Source organism: Lingula anatina, chromosome 5 (genome assembly GCF_051362555.1).
Source record: "Lingula anatina isolate TDL-2025a chromosome 5, LinAna3.0, whole genome shotgun sequence".
NCBI lineage: Eukaryota > Metazoa > Brachiopoda > Lingulata > Lingulida > Lingulidae > Lingula > Lingula anatina.
The window spans coordinates 17839895-17859084 of NC_141771.1; the positions used below are offsets into that span (position 1 = coordinate 17839895).

The 19190-nt window shown below is 36.0% G+C and overlaps 1 protein-coding gene across 1 annotated transcript; it reads right to left on the minus strand.

Annotated features, from left to right (window-relative positions):
* Positions 1 to 8961: 8961 nt before the first annotated feature.
* On the minus strand, positions 8962 to 13227 carry LOC147761769 (uncharacterized). Its single transcript, XM_087013750.1, has 3 exons — positions 13118 to 13227; positions 11338 to 11769; positions 8962 to 9958 (listed from the first exon to the last, which is right to left on the minus strand). Exons 1-3 carry the CDS (start codon positions 13161 to 13163, stop codon positions 9699 to 9701), a joined length of 738 nt encoding a protein of 245 aa, XP_086869876.1. The 5' UTR covers positions 13164 to 13227; the 3' UTR covers positions 8962 to 9698.
* Positions 13228 to 19190: the final 5963 nt, after the last annotated feature.

Sequence of the window (19190 nt, forward strand, 5' to 3'; positions counted from 1 at the left end):
AAGGATTTGATCTCTGTACCCCTTTTCACATCACTCAGTATACTGGTACTTAATTGAACTTACTAAAGATTCTTTAAGCAAAGATATATATATATATATATATATATATATATATATATATATATATATATATATATATATATATATATATCTTTGTTTTTAGAAACTGACAACTTAGCCTGGAAACAGAGTCATGTCAGCAGAGCCTGTACTCAACATGGCCAGTATTACCTAAACAGAAGGAAACACGCTTGTAAAACACTGCTTTCCCATAACCTTATCCAACTAGCAGAATTGATTTACCTCGGCATGAATATCTTGCTAAGGCACAGTCAAAGTAATTAGCTAACTGTCTAGCACACCCCCTTGCAACAACATCATGGAAACAATAATCTCCCGACTTAAACAAATACTATAAATAACTATAGGACGTGCCAGATGTTTAAGACGCTTAAACTGAATGCAATTTAGCAAGAATCCCCAAAGAGTTAGATCGATCCAGCTAGTATGATAGAGGTTGTTGGAACAGCCCCATAGAGTGTAAATGTAAAAAAAAAAAAAAAAAACTTTAGTATAATTAGATTTAAGGCTCACTTAAAGTTTACCTGTATAGACTGTATCACTAAAGCATTCTGTTTGATGTGAAAAGGACTTGTCAGTGTGTGAATATAATGAAATCATATCAAGGACATATATATCTGGTATGTTAATGACTTACCACTGTTCTAATGGAGAGCATTCACATCGAAAAGAGCCAAGGTCTAGCAAGGCCGAGACCTAAATATGGTGGACCTACATGAAAGAAAGACCACGTAATCCTTTAATGGTCTCTCAAGAAATGTCACTTGAATGTCATTGAGAGACCGTTCAAGGATTATGCGGCCTTCCTTCCATGTAGGTCCGCCATATTTAGGTCTCGGCCTTGCTAGACCTCAGCTCTTCTTGATGTGAGTGCTTTCTTGCTGTACACAGAGTACGGTAATTACTCGATCTTTTCAGTAGGCAAAAATGATCAAACTTGATGTACATCATAAAAATTATATTTTCATATACCATTTGTGGTGCTTTTACTGCATAAAATAGAGCTATAGAATAACTTGTTTTTTAATTTTGTTGCTACCACTCAATAGTTCGAAATGTTCTACTTTATAGAAAGTATGACTTGAAAATTTAGTATCTGTAACATTCATGATTTTCTACCATTGAAATGATAGAGTAATTACAGTATTGTTTATATAAACATGGAAGTATTTTATGGAAATTTATAAAATGATACAAAAATTATATATCAGTAAAATAATCTGTTGGATTTTCATGCAATAAATGCTTGTATTTCATGAAAAGAATATGCTGAGTGTTTTCTTTGTCATTTTTTTCTGGAACATTACAGAACAAACGATCGTTATTTTTACTTTTCGTAAAATGACAGTATTTGGTTCATTAAAAAGTGTATTTTTAAATCATTTGCCTCTGATACACTTTGTAATGGGCATATGAATAATGTTTAGGATGCATTGACTCAAGTCTCGAAGGTATTAATAATACACATTGAGGATAAAAAGTAGGATCTTTCTGGTGTTTATTTATTTAATTAATATTTAATTGTCTTTGCTTGCTTGCTGCACACCATCAGATAAAGCTTTGAGCAAAAGTAATAATTTCATCATTTTGGAAGACTCACATGTTAGGTCGTGAAAAATTATCACAGTAATTACTGAGTAAAAAAGAAATTGGAAAATTGTGTCCAGACACGTGCGCTTCGGTGCCTGTTTTTGACATTTTACTGCCGTCAAACACTTCAAATATCAGTAATGTAATTGTGATATTACTATAAATAAAAACTATCTCTTGATTAGAATCATACTGAAATAAAAATTACATTATGTGTAATTGTATTATGACGTCTTCAATTTATGCGGCAATCGAGTATTAGTCTCGTTCGAGGCTAAATTTGTATTGCGTTTGCTAAGGCTTCGTTCGAGTAAGCAGGTGGGAGCAATTGCCATCGCAAATGGCGATTGGCCGCTATACTTGCGTGCGGTCGCAATTTGCGATGCTTTCGAGTTATACAGCCTTGGCATATATGCCTCGATTTTGTGAGTTGCACTAGTTCAAGAAGTTATAATGAGAAGGAGTAGAAACGGGACATCAATTATCTCTCTCGTCCAATCAGATCGCAGCATTCTTTTCAAAGCGGCGTCCTTTGAAATTCGATCCTCGTAACTGGTCTAATCCTCCGCTCGCCTCCGCGTGACTCAAGACGGAGAAGCTGAACCAGTGCGTATACGTCTTGATTTATTCATGTTTAATGCGAATATTTGGAAGTTATACTTAGAAAAACGCCAAGTCGAGCGAAATAAAGGTGAGTGAGAGTTGATAATCTGCTTTGAGCATTGTTTTATGTTCATACGGTGGCTGTCAGTCAAATTTGTCAGAGCAGAAAGCAGCGTTAGCTCGAAGATCTGAGGCCGATTCAGCGGGACCTCCATGTTTAGGACTTTTTTCTTCTTAAGTGCGTGATGTATGCACATGATTTATGTTTTTCTGGTTAGTTAAGCACATGCATCATTACAATACATCACTTTGGTATTAAATGAATCAATCCTTTAGATGAAAAACATCGTTTCAAATAGACAACTTTTCATCGGAATTTTTCAAAATGGCGGGTCACAAGAGACAGTTGGGTGACAGTTTGGGACAATTTTTGGTAATTTTAACGTGATGTATGCATATAATTTATGTTTTTCTGGTTAGTTAAGCACGTGCACCATTACAATACATCATTGTGATATTAAATGAGTCAATCCTTTAGATGAAAAACATCGTTTCAAATAGACAACTTTTCATCCGACTTTTTCAAAATGGCGGGTCCCTAAATTGGTTAGAGACAGTTGGGTGACAGTTTGGGACAATTTTTGGTAATTTTAACGTGGTGTATGCAGATAATTTATGTTTTTCTGGTTAGTTAAGGACGTGCATCATTACAATACATCACTTTGGTATTAAATAAATCAACCCTTTAGATGAAAAACATCGTTTCAAATAGACAACTTTTCATCGGAATTTTTCAAAATGGCGGGTCACAAGAGACAGTTGGGTGACAGTTTGGGACAATTTTTGGTAATTTTAACGTGATGTATGCATATAATTTATGTTTTTCTGGTTAGTTAAGCACGTGCACCATTACAATACATCATTGTGATATTAAATGAGTCAATCCTTTAGATGAAAAACATCGTTTCAAATAGACAACTTTTCATCCGACTTTTTCAAAATGGCGGGTCCCTAAATTGGTTAGAGACAGTTGGGTGACAGTTTGGGACAATTTTTGGTAATTTTAACGTGGTGTATGCAGATAATTTATGTTTTTCTGGTTAGTTAAGGACGTGCATCATTACAATACATCACTTTGGTATTAAATAAATCAACCCTTTAGATGAAAAACATCGTTTCAAACAAACAACTTTTCATGGGACTTTTTCAAAATGGTGGGTCCAAAATTTGATGACAGGGAACTCTCGGAATTTTTTTTCAATTTTTAATTGCAATATGATGTTTGCAGAGTTTCGTTTAGGATATAGAGTTATATTTTGTAATGAATTCCGAACTTACTCATTTCAGGTTGAAGAGAATGCAGGTGAAAGATCTTTAGTTTTGCTGGCAAAATGATTGTTTCCAGCAGCAACTTGATGAGGCACAAGGCTCTGTTTTCTTACCACCACTAATATTAAACTATAGTGCACAAGAGGTGCAAGTTTTAAAAGGGAATTTAGTGGTCCGAGTTTTAAAAGGGAATTTAGTGTTCACTGGCTAATTGTCTAAAGTTTAAAATAAAATAATCACCACATCAAAATAAAAACTAACCATTTTTGTATTGCTTTAATCACTGTTGGGTGTAACAATATTGATATATTTTCTTGCTGGTACTTTGTTTTAGATATTATACAAGTTGCTCGAATGTTGAAATAAAGCAATATCAATCAATAAAAATATTTCTTTGATTTTTTCTTCTAATGAATTTAAACTATCAGTCTACTATTAGTTGGCCTCATGTAATAGACAAAGATATAAACAAAAATATGTAATAATGAAATTTTATTAAGAATCGTACTAAGTGCAATAACTTATTTTCATTTCCCCAATTTTCCTGTTTAAGCTCTACCTGGTATATAAGCAATAATGTGCCAAAAAAAGAAACGAGGCTGGCATACGGAAATTGCAAGTACTACTGTTTTGTGTACACGGCTGTGAATTGAATGTGTCATTCCTAGATGAAGGTAAATTTCCTTTACACGCCTTTACACGACAAAAATAATTTAAAATAAATATGAGACTTCTACAGGCGCAAATTTTAGCGTTGAAGGTGGGTTTGTGAAATTGTTCTCATACATTCTTGATGTGAAACTAATTTTTGTATAACTGATCGGCTCTAGATCAAATGAAGGTGCATCTCGCATGATTTGAGTTTTATTTCCCGAAATGGTTGCGTCCAGGCTTGAAATCTCTCTCTACACCTTTCTGTAATCCCACCATGTTTTCTCTGTGAGATTATTAGAGACTTCGCGAGGCTTTATCCCAATTGGCTGAAGCAACCCACATGGACGGTCTTTTGAATATGTATTAGGCACAAGCTCTCCCTAAGACCACAAGCTGGGTAATTATTAGGATTAAGCCCGTTACGAGGATAGGATGAAGGGAAACCCCTTGTTTCTACTCCTTCTCATTATAACTTCTTGACTAGTTTGAGTACAAAGCACAATCTGTCCTTCCTATAATTGAGTTTGTTGCTACACTTAGGCTCTGTTCTCACAGCTTTTAGATCGATCTATCACCGCGGGGAGTCTCACTAGATTACTGTCAGATAATCCGCCTTAAGTGTCCGTCCCCGCCTACTACAAGCTATAAGGGGTAATTAACTTTCGTGTCCGCCCGGCTGACAGCTATTTAGCGTGAACCCCCAGGGAGTTAGGTCGATCCAATGTAGGTCGATCTAATCTATGAGAATGGGGTGTTAGACAAAAACTACAACCTGCACCCGTACCGTGGGTCCGTATATGGCTGATGCAGTCACTGGATGCCGAGAATGACGAAAATCTTTGCTACAAGCACCTAGCTAGTAAAGAGGACGCTATCATAAATCCTTGGAAGTTGGAATCAAGAGTCAGATTCAGGCGCAAAATCACTATTTATATGGTCAAGGGCCATAATAATTATACAAGTAAGGAATAGTTCTGTTTCATCATCCTATGTAAAGCAGTAATAGGTCTCTATTGCAGTGCCGCCGTATAAAAAAATCTATTTCTGCTATCTATTACTCTATAATTATAGACTATAGATTCTATTATTATATTATTCATTAATCTATTATAATTTTTATTTTAACGGGCTTATGAAAAAAATTCTCTTAAGGTTCCGTGGACCAAGGAGTTATAACCCCTTGCGTGGACTGAGAGTGCAATGTGAGTAAAGATATTCTGTAGAAGTATTTTTTCGCAAACAGAAAGAGCATTGTTTCCATTTTTTTCCTTCTTTCTTTTTTGTACTTGCAGGTCAATGCCGCATGTTGTCCACAGTACTTTTGCTAACAAAAGACTAGAAGGTTGTTGAATTTAAATCTTTTGCAACAATTACAGTAAAAATGTTCGTATAAATGCCATGATTTGGTAGGTGACATAACAAATACTAGCCAAATACATGATAAATTAGCGGAATGATTGCGCAGGACGCATAAGCAAATTACTTACTATTGTATTATCGGTTCATATATTGCATATCGATAAATCAAAATTAATCGTTAAAACTTAAAACCATTGATTAATTGTGTTAGGCGTATATGTAAATCAATTCCCGAGGATGTTGGTTGAGAAAAACTGTGGCCTGCAGTCGTTCAAGGCCTACAGAAAATGCAAGTAAAGCGTGTTTATGTCGCCTGTTGTACTTATTTAGACGTTGATTGAAGGAAAAATGAAAGACATAAAGATGTATTACGAAAGAGGAAGACTCACCCCCCCCCCCCCAAAAAAAAAAAAAAAACGCATTTAAAGTGGCAGCCCCATCCTCATAACGCAGAAAATGGGTATGTGGACCTGCATTAAATAACGAAAATAAATCACGACATAAACAAATTGTTTCACCTGCGTAACTTAAAATGATTTATAAGGCGTGATTTACTGGAAACAATTTGGATTTCTGTGTACATACAAATGTTGCCATAGCTGCCACGGGATACTAGATTCATGACATATTATGGCCATTCAAGAATGAAAAAAAACCAATAAAACAATGCAAAACTCCGTTCTTGCAAGGGAGTTATGTGATCCATTTTTTTTTTAGTTTCCCAATATGAATAAATTAAGCAACACCGTATTTCCATGCCCCGCCCCCTCCACATGGCTAGTTACAAGTACATTTATGTTGAATTGGAGATACTGGCGATTTCATAACAATTGTTCACTGTATTTTTTTATCTAAGTAAACATTTTTCACAATGATCTATCTATGTGAAGTCCCATTCGCAGTGTGGTTATCAACGATATACATTTACTTACCAAGCGTAAACTTCTTTCTAATAAAAAATGCACAGCCCTAATAAATGGTAATTCAGTTTTATTGGTAACAAATTGCTTGGCGGTATCCAAGAAAACATTGTTCCTCATTTGCAATAAACAGATCAATCTAATGGCAGATTACAATCTGGAAATCATTTTGGTGTATTGAACAACAAAGGATACCAATTATAAGTCCAATGTTTATCAAAATAAAATAACGACAAAAATAATTAAAGGCCTGATAAAAAAAATTCCCAAAATAACTTTGTACATAACAATTTTGATTAAGAAAGCAAATTTAGAATTACTGAAGAACAAGACGTACAATATAAAATTGGAACACCATGTATTTCCATGTAAAGCCATGATTCAACATCACTAAAAAGAAAAAAAGCCCAAATATCTAATGGTATCACATGTGTGAGCTTTTAATGGTTTGGATTTTTGGGCAGTTCATAGATGTTTGATTTTAAACGCCTGAGATGGTTAATTAGATGGTCCATTTATAGTACTAAAATTATGAATCTAAAAAAAAGACATAAGGGCATTAAGATATCTTCAAAATACCTCTCCAAAACTGCGTTGAAATTGAAGTTTATAAATGTAAAAGAATCATAAAGCCACTTAAAAAGTAGCCGTTGTTCACCCAGCTATTCATATCAGCATTGTTCTCCAAAGGCTGTGCACGGTATCCAACGGCAACACGTATTGACTTCAGCTGACAGCGGTAAAGATCACTTACTCCTTTCGGTTGCCGTTCAATGAAGAAAAAGTTACAGCGAATATTCTTCAAGCATTTAGAAGCACAATGTGGTCCACCCTTGGCATATAGTATGGGCAACACAACGGCACGTTCACAGCCGTGGAGCATGCGAAATCGAACCGATTGCCTTTTGGGTACTAAAACGTAGGAAAGTTAAACACAGAATTTACTAATGTATTTATGCTACTGTACAACTTTCTGTGTTTTAGAAAATTTCATAATTGCTTTTACAGGACCAGTGGTAAAGACTCGATGCATTTTTTTTTTTTTTTTTTTTTTTTTTTTTTTTTTTTTTTTTTTTTTGCTTCACAGCTTTGCTGAACGTCTGTTTTTTACAGGGTTTGTAATATTTGTGTTTCTGTAGATCATTCATTAGTTTGAGAGTCGGCTCTTACATTTGAAAAACTCTTCAAATTAAATCATGCCGCTATAATTTGCAATATATTCCTACAGCATAGGATTATAAACACGAGCAACCCTAAACTCTTTCAGCCAAATATACTTCCATATTCTTTTTTAAAAAAATGGAGACATTTAGTAGGTCCCAAACAACCTGTGTCCTAATGGAAATTCATGTTGAATGCTTTTGATAAAAATCGTACAGTAAACTCACTACTTGGTGCAGCAATATCCCCTTCCACCCTCCCAGCCTTAAACTGTCTTACTTCAAGTATATGGACAGATGTTTTCCAGTAATGGTGGTTACTCATCATTAACTCCTGTCCGATGACGCGACCTTTCCCAAACTGGATTTCTCTTTCCTCCCATTTGACCCAAAAAGGATTTGGAGAGATTGCAGTCAAGGAAGTTCGGCGTGTCAGCGCTCTGGTTTACCCTGATAGGGTTGGAAAGTTTGGTCTTGCTGTTTCCCCCTGTTCCGATCAACCAGTATCCGTCTGCGCAAATGTGCGTTGTGCTCCTGAGGACGACCTCAAATACACGTACAGCGACTGGGGGACTTGCTTTTACGTCAAAACTAACTGAGAGCACGTCAATTAAGTCCGCTAAAGCGGTTGCATTAGGTACATCAGTGTTCGTAATTATCCTTAAGGACGAAACTAAAAAGGTCAGATTTTGTGAAAAAAAGCACTACTCGATACCGATGAAACTGACGTAATACAATGTTTGAATTATAAGCTTACTCTATTGCAATGGATTTTGAATATTTACTATTTTTGTTCAATGCGCAATGTGAGCTTCATCATGTTCACCCAAACTTTCTGGTTTTATTTTTGTCTGTTTTTTTTCTGTTTTTTCTGTTTCTGTGGCCCTTAAAATACGGACCACGAGGAGAAACCCATATTCAGCAACAGACAATTGTATAAATTTCAGATTCCTGTCTCCATATTCAACAACGGACCACAGTATAAACTTCATCTATAGTCCTGTCTTCAGTGGCTTTTAATTGAATATTCAGTGGTTTTGAACTTTGAAGTACAAATCGTATATATCGGACAAAATTAGCCCCACTGTTTTCATGTTGAATTGAAAAAGCACTCCAACAATATATTTAAAGAAAGCACATGCCATTTAGGAACAGAATATAAAGGCACACAACTTCCAGGCGATGTTTTCTGACATAATGTTTTCTGACCAAAGCGATATTCAAGAATAAGGGTTTTCTAGCTAACGAATATTTATTTACACGGAGTAAAGATACAATGTACGTGCTGTACCATCAATTTTATCACGTCATGATATTTAAATACACGTAATTGATTGGATGGAATAAAAGGACGTGTAAGCAAATTTCTTCATTAATTTTCCAGATGGTGTAATACAATACAACACACTGGCCATGTTCGACCATCTTCTTAACACACACAAACACACACACACACACACACACACACACATATATAAGCAAGAAAACACATTTTCTGACAATAAACTGTTCATAGTGGCAAATTCGTTACGTTTACAAGTAACAGAACCATCACATGTTACAACAATATCTAATCTAATTGGCATATGATGGTGACATTAACTAGATGCTTTTTAGTACCATGCAACGCGCCAACAGGATCTGGTATACATGTTACGGTATATCATTAAAATATTTTACACTTGGGGCCATGTTGTCGAACACAGTTCTGACTTCCACAAGTTCTATATCCATACTACCGGTAAGTTTTCATAAATTCATCTACAGTCCATTAAGCGAGAAAATAATCGAAGTATCCGTGTTCATAACTTTATATACATGATGGATGCTTACGGATGCGATATACATAACATATTAACCATTCCTTATAATTATTTTTTATCATTGACTGATGTGTATTAATTGAACAAAGGTTGAATCTGCTTATTTTGAGTAGGTGAGGTCAGCCCCACGTGGCAATACGCCGTCATATAGTAGCGTTGTCAAGTCGGTATTGCTATAGTTAGTTGTACACCATTTCCCAGCGATCGACATGGAACGTACTAGCTTGTGGACGGGCTGAACCAAAATACGTTGCCTTCAGCTGGCATCGGTAAAGACCTTTTTCGGGGATCTGATCAATGTTGTACGAGTTACAGCGCAGATTGCTCAGACACTCATAAGCACAGTGTTCGTTCCCTTGTGTGGTAAGATCGGCCAGCATTTCAGCTATGGGGTCTACAAATGGAGGAAGCTTGCGGAAGAAGGCGTGTCTCCGTGCCTCTGAAACATTTAAAATACATTTAGTATAATGCTCCCAGATGGTTGTTCTCAACATATTTAGTGTTATTGTACACCTATGAGCGGTGTGTAGGTTGATATCTTGATATTTGAGTTACCCGAAAATACGAAGCTGGAGAACATGGGTTTGACTATGTCTGGGAACACATAAATCTTTCAAGGCAAACCAAAACAATGATACAATAACACATCTAGCGAAAGATAAATGTTATTTACCTTCCAAACGGAAGAAATGTGTTAGATAAGTGTAGCAAATTCAATACATTTAGCTCAGCTTTCATCTCATTAGATTCATCGTAGGTTTTACTGCCTGTATATATATACAAGTGGGAAAAAACATGGTTGCACACTGAAAAACAGCGTTTAGCTCCTAAACACAATTCTAAGCACCCGATTTGTCTCATTTTTTCAACGGGTTGAGTTGCTAAACACGTTTAGCTCCTAAGCATATTACACACGTTAAGCCTGAATATGTTTGGCAATGTATATGTCACAAGCTTGACCTTATCTAGTCCACTTCCTAAGTGGCCCAGACCATATCCCAATTAGGACCTGGCCCAGGCCACACCTTAATGGTGTCTTTGCATTGTTAACAGCATAATGGGCAAGTTAATTGGCCAAGCTGCCAGTTTGTTTATATGTGTTATAATATAGGGAATGTCTTAGATCAAGGAATACATTATGATACTTACAGGCGTGGCAAATAAGATATATTTGTATTTCATTACCTATGATTTGTAAAACACATCTGAGGATGATACTTTTAAAGATGTTTAATATTTAAAGAAAAGTCATGTAGATTGATTTAGTAACATTTACCAGAGAAATGTTAAATTAAAAGCGACCTGCCATTTGTTAGTGTGTTATTTTAATTATCTGGGTTTTATACAAATTGTAGGAAAAATTCTGCCCATTAATATTTTGTTAATCTTTTTTGAAAATATCTGCATTTTCTTAAGGATAAATTACAAAGAAAAGTGTGAATTTTATCAAAATAGCAAAACATTGCCCTATTTGCTGGCACATCTATTAAGTAAGCAGACAACTTGAAGGGGAACTTCTATTGAGCAGTCAAGAAACTCTAAATTAAAGCACTTTACATTAATATGATGAAACATTGCTAGCTTTCCCTGCTACACCTTTGATTAAACATACCTATAATTTAATCAATCTATCTTGATATATCTCCATTATATTGTATGAAATATTAAATTTTTAATTTTAAAAAATGCTTTCCCTTTTTCTTTTCATGTTTTTTAACAGTTGAAGGGATAAAGATGGTACAAGCATTGAAATTAGGATGGCTGAAACATGTTGTGTCACACCGCTAATTAAGAATACCAGATTGTTTATTTACTCACGATTTGACGGGGAGATATCCCATTCTCCGATTCCAGATACTTCTAAAACTTTTAGAACACTTGTAATATTATGATCTATGCTGTGCATCAGGATTGTTTCCTTTCCAATATCTCGACCCTTTCCTAACTGGAGGTAACCTCCATCCCAACTTATCCAGAACGCCCTAAATGATCTGCAATCAAGAATATTTGGCGTTTGTACATATCGAAGTTCTGGTCTGAACCTGCCATTATGCCGGCGTACTTCACTGAAATTTTCCCCAACTGTACACCGGTATGCGATCACACTTTCAAAAGAGCTGCTGACGTCACACAGAAGAAGGTGGATTGTCTCACATGTTTTCACGTCGAATGTAACTGACGTTACACCAGTTAAATCCGCTATGCCAATGCGAAAATATGAGTTGCCCAAGGTAAATTTTACGGTAGAAACTGGAAATATAAACAAAAATAGTTTTTATATATAATCTTTTCAGGTAGTAATACTGTCTTCAAATAACAGTGGGTTAAGTTCAGAAAGAATTTAACTGTAAACTGTTTTTTAATGATTATCTGGGCCAGATCCCAATTGGCTCTTAGCATTGTTGGCAGCATAATTGGCCAAGTAATTTACAAGTAATTTAGGTGAGCTGCCAGTTTGATTGTATGGCATGTGCAATTAAATTGCGGATATAAAAGATCAAGGTAAAGCATAGTAAATTTACAGGTCTGGCAAATGAATTTTATATTTAAGACATCTAATGATGATGTATTTTAAAGATTATCGCAAAAATTGTAAAGAAAAAGCATTTGTATGGATTAAAACATATAGTAAAGGAATTATTTATTCAAGTTGCCAGTTTGTTTGTACACCCTACTGTACATTATCTAAGTTGTCTAGGTTTTGTACAGATTTTAGGAAAAAGCCTGGCCATGAATATTTTGTACAGCTTTTAGAATATCTGCATTTTTTAAGATTATATTACATGTACAAAGAAAAGTGGAAATAGTCCACCAACTAAGAGCTAAACTCTGTAATATTTGCAGGCATATCAATTTACCAATCAGGAGTAGCTCTATGTAGATGATCAGCTAAAAAACTCATTGCACCCAGTAATAAATATTCTGAATTGACCAACGTCACGTGTGTGGGATTAAACTATTCTTTTTGGTATTATATGAAACAAAAAAAATAATAATTTAAATATAATGTCAAGTAATACTAATTTATTCCAGATCCTATATTAAAATGTATGAAGTTCTAAAAAAACATTAATCAATATTCCTCACTATTATTTATATTTTTCACCTGAATAAAATTCACTCTTCTGTTATTGAAACGGCCAGTAATATAGGGAAGTTGGAATTGTTTTCTTGAAATATATACTTATACAAGTGAAACGGTGATAACTTTCCGTGCCACACCTTTATTTAAATTAGCATTCCTATATAGTAATGCTTTAACCGATCTGAATGCCTTTTTTCTCCAAATATTTATGCAATAATCTTTTTAAAAAGTACCATAATTAGATGTTTTTTACAAACCACATTAAATGAATACACTGTACTAGTAGATTTCATTTTCCAGACTTAAGTTTAATATGATATACCTTGATTTATAACATCCACAATTTTATTACACATGACATACACACAAACTGGCAGCTCACTTGTAAATTACTTGCTCATTACGTTGTTAACAGTGTAAAGACCCAATCTGGCTTGTGCCATATACATATATATATATATATATATATATATGTATATATGTATATATATATACATATATATAGGTACATACCTCTTGGTAAACATAAAGCGATCAACACTGCTTTCAAACAAATCATCTCGTGTTTAGGAAGTATAATAATTCAGCTTCAAATGAAATTCTACAGACGAACAAATACTGTGCTCAGGTTGAACGAACGCTTAAAATGAAGAAAGTTGGAGATTCTAGCTTCATTTAAACCAATGTTATAAATTTTGAGGGCATGTTTGGGCAGCTGCAGATTGTATCTCTATGACAACTCCAATAACACTTTATTCATTTTTCATGCTGGTAATTGACAACTATATATAATTCTAGCTTTAGGTGCTTATTTCCCTTTGTTTTTCCTATATGTATAGATGATTAATATGACATGCTGTAGGTAACCGACAAACATTCTCACCATTAAATGGGCGTTCTTTGTGGTCACATTGTCGTTTAAGTGATCATTATACCAAGTGCTTGGCATGGTTTTCAAAAGTTTTAAAATGATTTTTGTTTGTTTTTATTCATCACAGGGTATGTAGTGTGTTTTGCATGGTTTTTATCGAATTCAGGAAAGGGTAAAGAATACAACTTACTAACATGAAGATGGGTAAGGCATTTTAAGGCTATGAGACCATACCCAGGGTGACAGATTGATTTTCCACAGATATCTACAGCTATGTCTATCGATAAATAGACAGTCATTTTGGCTCTTAGCAAAAAATGTCCACAATAATAACTGCGGCCCTGGTAGAAGGTAATGAGACCATAAGGACCTTGCCTCGCTTTGATGTCAACCTGTCAGACTGCAGCATATTTTGAACTTCCTTTATATTGTGCATGCGTGTGAGTTTCTAAAATCCCTTCTTATCTTTCTCTCACCCAATTTTATTTAGCAGTATGCCTATTTTAAATTGCGCTGTGTTGTCACCACTTTTATATTTCATTTTCACGCATTTATCATTTTACACATTGCAGAAGGGATAAGCTTTTTTGGTAGGGGAATATATACTGCTCCAAAACAGCTACACTATAGCTAATAAGTCCCCGGTCACTTTAATAGCACACGCTGTCTACATCAGACGCGCTAATGCGCACGTCCCCGACAGAGTTAATGATAGGGGGATTACGATGGACAGCGCATGTTGCTCACAGCAGTAGGCACTGCCGCCGAAGTTAAACCGGTCATTAAGTCTTTAACTTGACTAAACATGTTTTGCTTTGTAACTTGCGTCCTTCAGTCTTGCTGTTGCGGAAGCGCCGGCGGGACATATCTCCACCTTGCCGATATTTATCCCGACTCTCGACTTTAAAAGTATTATTGGTTTTGATTTTATCAAAGTCTTATTATATCAGAAAACCTGCATATTTTCATACGTTAAGAGAATTATAGAAACTGTAGAAAAAGCTACTCGTACATCAGGGATAAAAAACAACACCTTGCAGCACTATTACCTATTATTCATCACCAGAAGTTACTGTTTCACTTTTTTCTCCCAAATTACAAAGTCTGATGACAACTGAAAGCCTTTAGCCATACCTCAGGGCAGTGGGAGATAGTCTGGATTTGATTAAATGTAATAAAAGTATATTTTGAAGAATTTTCCTAGCCTTCGGCAATTTCCGCAAAGCTTCGGCATGCGCGGCAATACAGAGCTGTCGATATCTACGAGCGTGAACAATAGAACTGGTGGAACAACGGTTAACGTCGTTGACTACTCTGCAACCTATCCAACGGGAGTTCGTGTCCCTGTCGGTACTTTTGAAGATTTTGAAATTGTCATTATTAAAAAATATCTATTAATATATAAAACAGTCGTGGCTAATTGTATTTGCAACGGAAAGCACAGGAGGGAGGTTTGTTGTTATTGTTAAAGTTATTATTACTGGGGACATAAATTAGTATGCTAATCTCTTATCATGGTATAATGATTGATACGATGGGTATCAAATAGTTTTCCTTTGATATAAACAACAAAAGAGCGGCCTTCCAAATATCTTTGCTGAATGTTTATAACGTAGGTACTATTATGCGCAAAAATATTGATACATGACGCAAACGACATTTACTAATTTTGGTAATATCAATTTTAATTAAAATTAAATTTAATTGAAATTAAAATTAAAATTTGTCTAAACGTGCATATTACCATTCACCTTGTTTAAAGGGTTCGCAACACTTTACATTCTAATACATCTTGCCAATTTTCATGTTTGCTAGTTTATTTTGATTTGAGAGAAAGCGAGAGAAGACCCTCTACTAGGGCCGCAAATTAATTATGAGTATTTTTCTTCAGTGCAAGAGACTGTGTAATGAAAAATCAATCTGTAACTCTGGTATAGGGTGGCCTTGTGTATGTAATAATATACAAGTAGGGGCAGGGGTACAGTTTTATAGTACAAATAGTCATTTTATACATCTTATTAATCTCATCGTCGGGTCATTGTTTACAATAGCGCTTTGTCGCTGTGCGTACCTTTTTGCATTTGAGTTAGACTCAGTCAGTAACAGCTGGTGATTTTGTCTTTTTTGCGTTTCATTGACAATATTTTGGCCACCTAAGTAGGGAAATGTGGCTCTTTGTTTTGAAATGACATTTCCATTGTTCCTTTGAACACGCAAAAGTCAACACACTTACGTCAACATACTTACTTTGTAATAACAACCCAGGGGAAGAAACAAAAGCCTCATAAGGTGTCGTCATTCACACTGCAAAAGGTGTTAATTTCATGCTTCTATTGTTTGCCCATGAATCATTATGACAAATTTGTAGGGTTGCCAGATCACTGGCGCTTCATTCAATTCTCTATATCTGCCCTGCAGCCTGGGATGAGTGATACTTGACTGACCTTTGTTTACATCTGGAGATTTTCTTTATAATTCGATCAGTGTGCATAAATTATGATATTTTCCATCGGGAAAAATACGTGATAATGTTACGATTCTTATTTTACGGATACATAATTACAAAAATTAATTCCTGATTTAATACCCCCTATTTCAGCGCCTATTCCTGGCTGCGTTAATTATGGGGGGTCCGAAAGTAATCCGTTAGAACGCAGGAGTGATGATTGCTACTCTTACCAACGGTGCATCACCGATCAACTAATCTCAGCCACCTGAAGCAGAATCACCAACAAAAGACAAATTGGACTACATCTGCCTTCTTGTTGAGACATCTTATGTAAAAAAAGGCGATAACGGTCAAAACATACGTGCTTCGTGGTTTATTAAATGTTCATCGTATTTTTTCGTTCATTATTCTTATGAGTTAAGCAGCTTCACCTCCGTGACACCCTTTTTATTTATTTAAACCATTGTTAGATAAACCATGGGTTTCACTCCAGATTTCACGATCGAACAGCTGATCATGAGGAGAGTGTAGCATGCTATAGTAAACTACCCCAAATATATATACAACACCTCCAGGGTTTCACGATCGAGCAAGTGATCATGAGGAGAGAGTGTAGCAGAGAACTTCATTAATGGTCGTCATAATTGGTGGTTGCCTTGGGAAAATGAGTTACATTATTACATAATACAGATACATAATAACATAAGATTAATACTAAAATTTTCCCTGATACAAAAACCCCTATTTGAGCGCTTATTCCTGACTGCGTTAATTACGGGTGATTAGAAAGTAATCTATGAGGACGCAGGAGCGATGATTGCTACTCTTACCAACGGTAAATCACCGATTTACTTGACTCCGCTACTTCGAGCAAAATCACCACCAAAAGACATATTAGACCACGTTCGTCCTCTTATTAAAACAAAGAATGTAAAAATGTGATGTCGGTCAAAGAAGAGGACTAGACTACGTGCTTCATGGTTTATTAGATAGGCCTATTCATTGGATTTTTTTAGTTCATTATTATAGCTTCACCTCGCGAGACCCTTTTTTATATATTTAAAACACAGCACCCCACTGGTTTCGCGATCATGAAGAAAGGGAGTGTAGCAAAGAACCTCATTAATGGTCGTGATAATAGGTGGTTGCATTGTAGGCCTAACCTTGTTCATTTTAGTCGACAGACTAAGCTAGAAGAAAGAAGAGATCATTATCGCCTCTCTTTACTTAGGAACAATAAGGATGGCTAGTGGCAGCATTTATAAGTTCTTTTATTTAGAAACTTTCCGATCCTTTGTCTGGGACTGCGTCCGAGAAACGGCGATAACGACAGAGACGTCCTCGAACATTTTGGTCTCAGTGCAAATAAAAAAAAAATCCGTTAAGAAGTAGCCTTTAAATGTCCCGGCAAATAACTTTGCGATGGCTCAGAGAGTTGTAGAATGAATGACAAGCAACGACATTAGGGTTAATAATAGACTAAAAACTATCAGAGTGTAGGCCTGTCTTAGGCCTACTTCATTTCTAAGGCCATCTTGTGATACGAGTCATGCTACACTATGATTTAATACAGGGATACCATCGATAGTATATCAATAGAAAATCGCAATCCTCAAATGTTTTTTAATTCATTAAATATAAACGGTCTTTTCTCGTACAATGGGTCTGGTATAGTTGTATTGGCCTATCAGTTGGAAACACGTGGTTCGTCTACAATTGCAAATGGCGGAGGTGCCGTGGTAGTTATTGTCGTAAAATTAGCTGGATACGGTGCACGTGAGAAAATTATTCATTAAATTTAGTTTTCGAGCGTCAGCTTAATCTGGTAAAGTGCGAGACGAAAAAAAATCGTAGATAGAGCCTTATGACCCACTGTAGAATGATGCCGAATAATACATCAACGACGTAGTTTATCGGCAGATAAACGTGTTTCCATTTCGGCTGACTGAGGAAAGTTTTGAGAGAGCATTTAAAGAAGAGGCGGTCGAACCAATAGTGAGTAGGAAGTGTGCTGCAATCAAGACGAACAATACCGATCATAAGTGGACAGCTAATAACCCCTAATTAAGCCCGGGTTACGCGCTGCTGTGTTGACTCCTTGCTGGGGAGCGGTAGCGGCCTCCTACTGCTGTGAGTAATCACGCATTGTCTTCTAACCTGCGGCTTAGTTGACTCCTTGCTGGGAAGGGGTAGCGGCCTCCTACTGCTGTGCGTATTCAAACATTGTCTTCTAACATGCGGCTACACGACGGTTGCATTGTATTAATAAAGTAATACCTATTCATAAGGAAGGGGGCGGATGGTAATTTTACGAGAATTAAATCAGTTACCGATCATACGCGTACCAATAGTCGTGTTTTTTTTTAGCTATACGGTAGGTAACGCGTACCGTTTAGTATGCAAAATTTGAACCATTTGCAATTCGAAAACAAATTAATCATTCTGTATTGTATGGCATTTTTACTTTCACTGTATTGAAATTTAAATAAATTTAGCACTCGTTAATAGTTATAATTGTGATAATTTTGGAGGGTGAAACATAATGATTTAATAAAATAACTTCCCGGGTTTATGCCGGGGAGAAAAGTGAGTTCTCATGAAAAGATAGCATGCTAACAATCATTTATGTGAATATCCAACGACAATTCTGACTGACACATTTTCTAGCTGTGTCCTAACGCTAAGGTTTGTGATTAGAGGAAAGAAGGAAGGATATAAGTTTAAAAGCCACTGCCAAAAGCCTAGATGTATGTATTACAGTCATCCATAAGCTGAATTAGCGGTTCACGGTAGCAGGGAGTTCGTCGACAGACCCAGGTCGGTTCAGGGGCGTATCCAGGATTATTTGAAAGGGGAGGGGGGGGGGGCAGAACGAAAGGCCTCGTATGCGCAGCCGACCAGCGCCCCCTTGGTGTGGGGTTCAGGGCCTGCCCAAGGGCCCCCAATGTTTTTGGTGTTTTGGAGAGCAAACAGTGCCCCTTTGGTACGGTTTAGAACTATAGTTTAGCTATTTAAAATTCCAATTTTAGGAAGGGTAAATTGGTGTGATATATTTTTCAGAAACCGAAGGAGAGGTCAGGACCCCCGCCCCCCCCCCCCCCCCCCCCCCCCAAAAAAAAAAAAAAAAAAAAAAAAAAAAAAAAAAAACCGCCACTGCAGTTCAACATTTTGTCACAAGGCCAGCTCAGGAACATTTTTTATTCGCGTGACATACAAAATCTTACTGTTACTACCACGACACTACATGTATAGATATTCCCAGGAGG

Excerpts from the sequence above, each read along its gene's own strand:
- LOC147761769 (XM_087013750.1), bottom strand. The coding sequence starts at position 13,163 with ATGATTTGTTTGAAAGCAGTGTTGATCGCTTTATGTTTACCAAGAG. Across the intron at positions 11,770-13,117 it reads CGCTTTATGTTTACCAAGAG|TTTCTACCGTAAAATTTACC; the intron begins GTATGTACCTAT and ends TTATATTTCCAG. Across the intron at positions 9,959-11,337 it reads GGATATCTCCCCGTCAAATC|AGGCACGGAGACACGCCTTC; the intron begins GTGAGTAAATAA and ends TAAATGTTTCAG.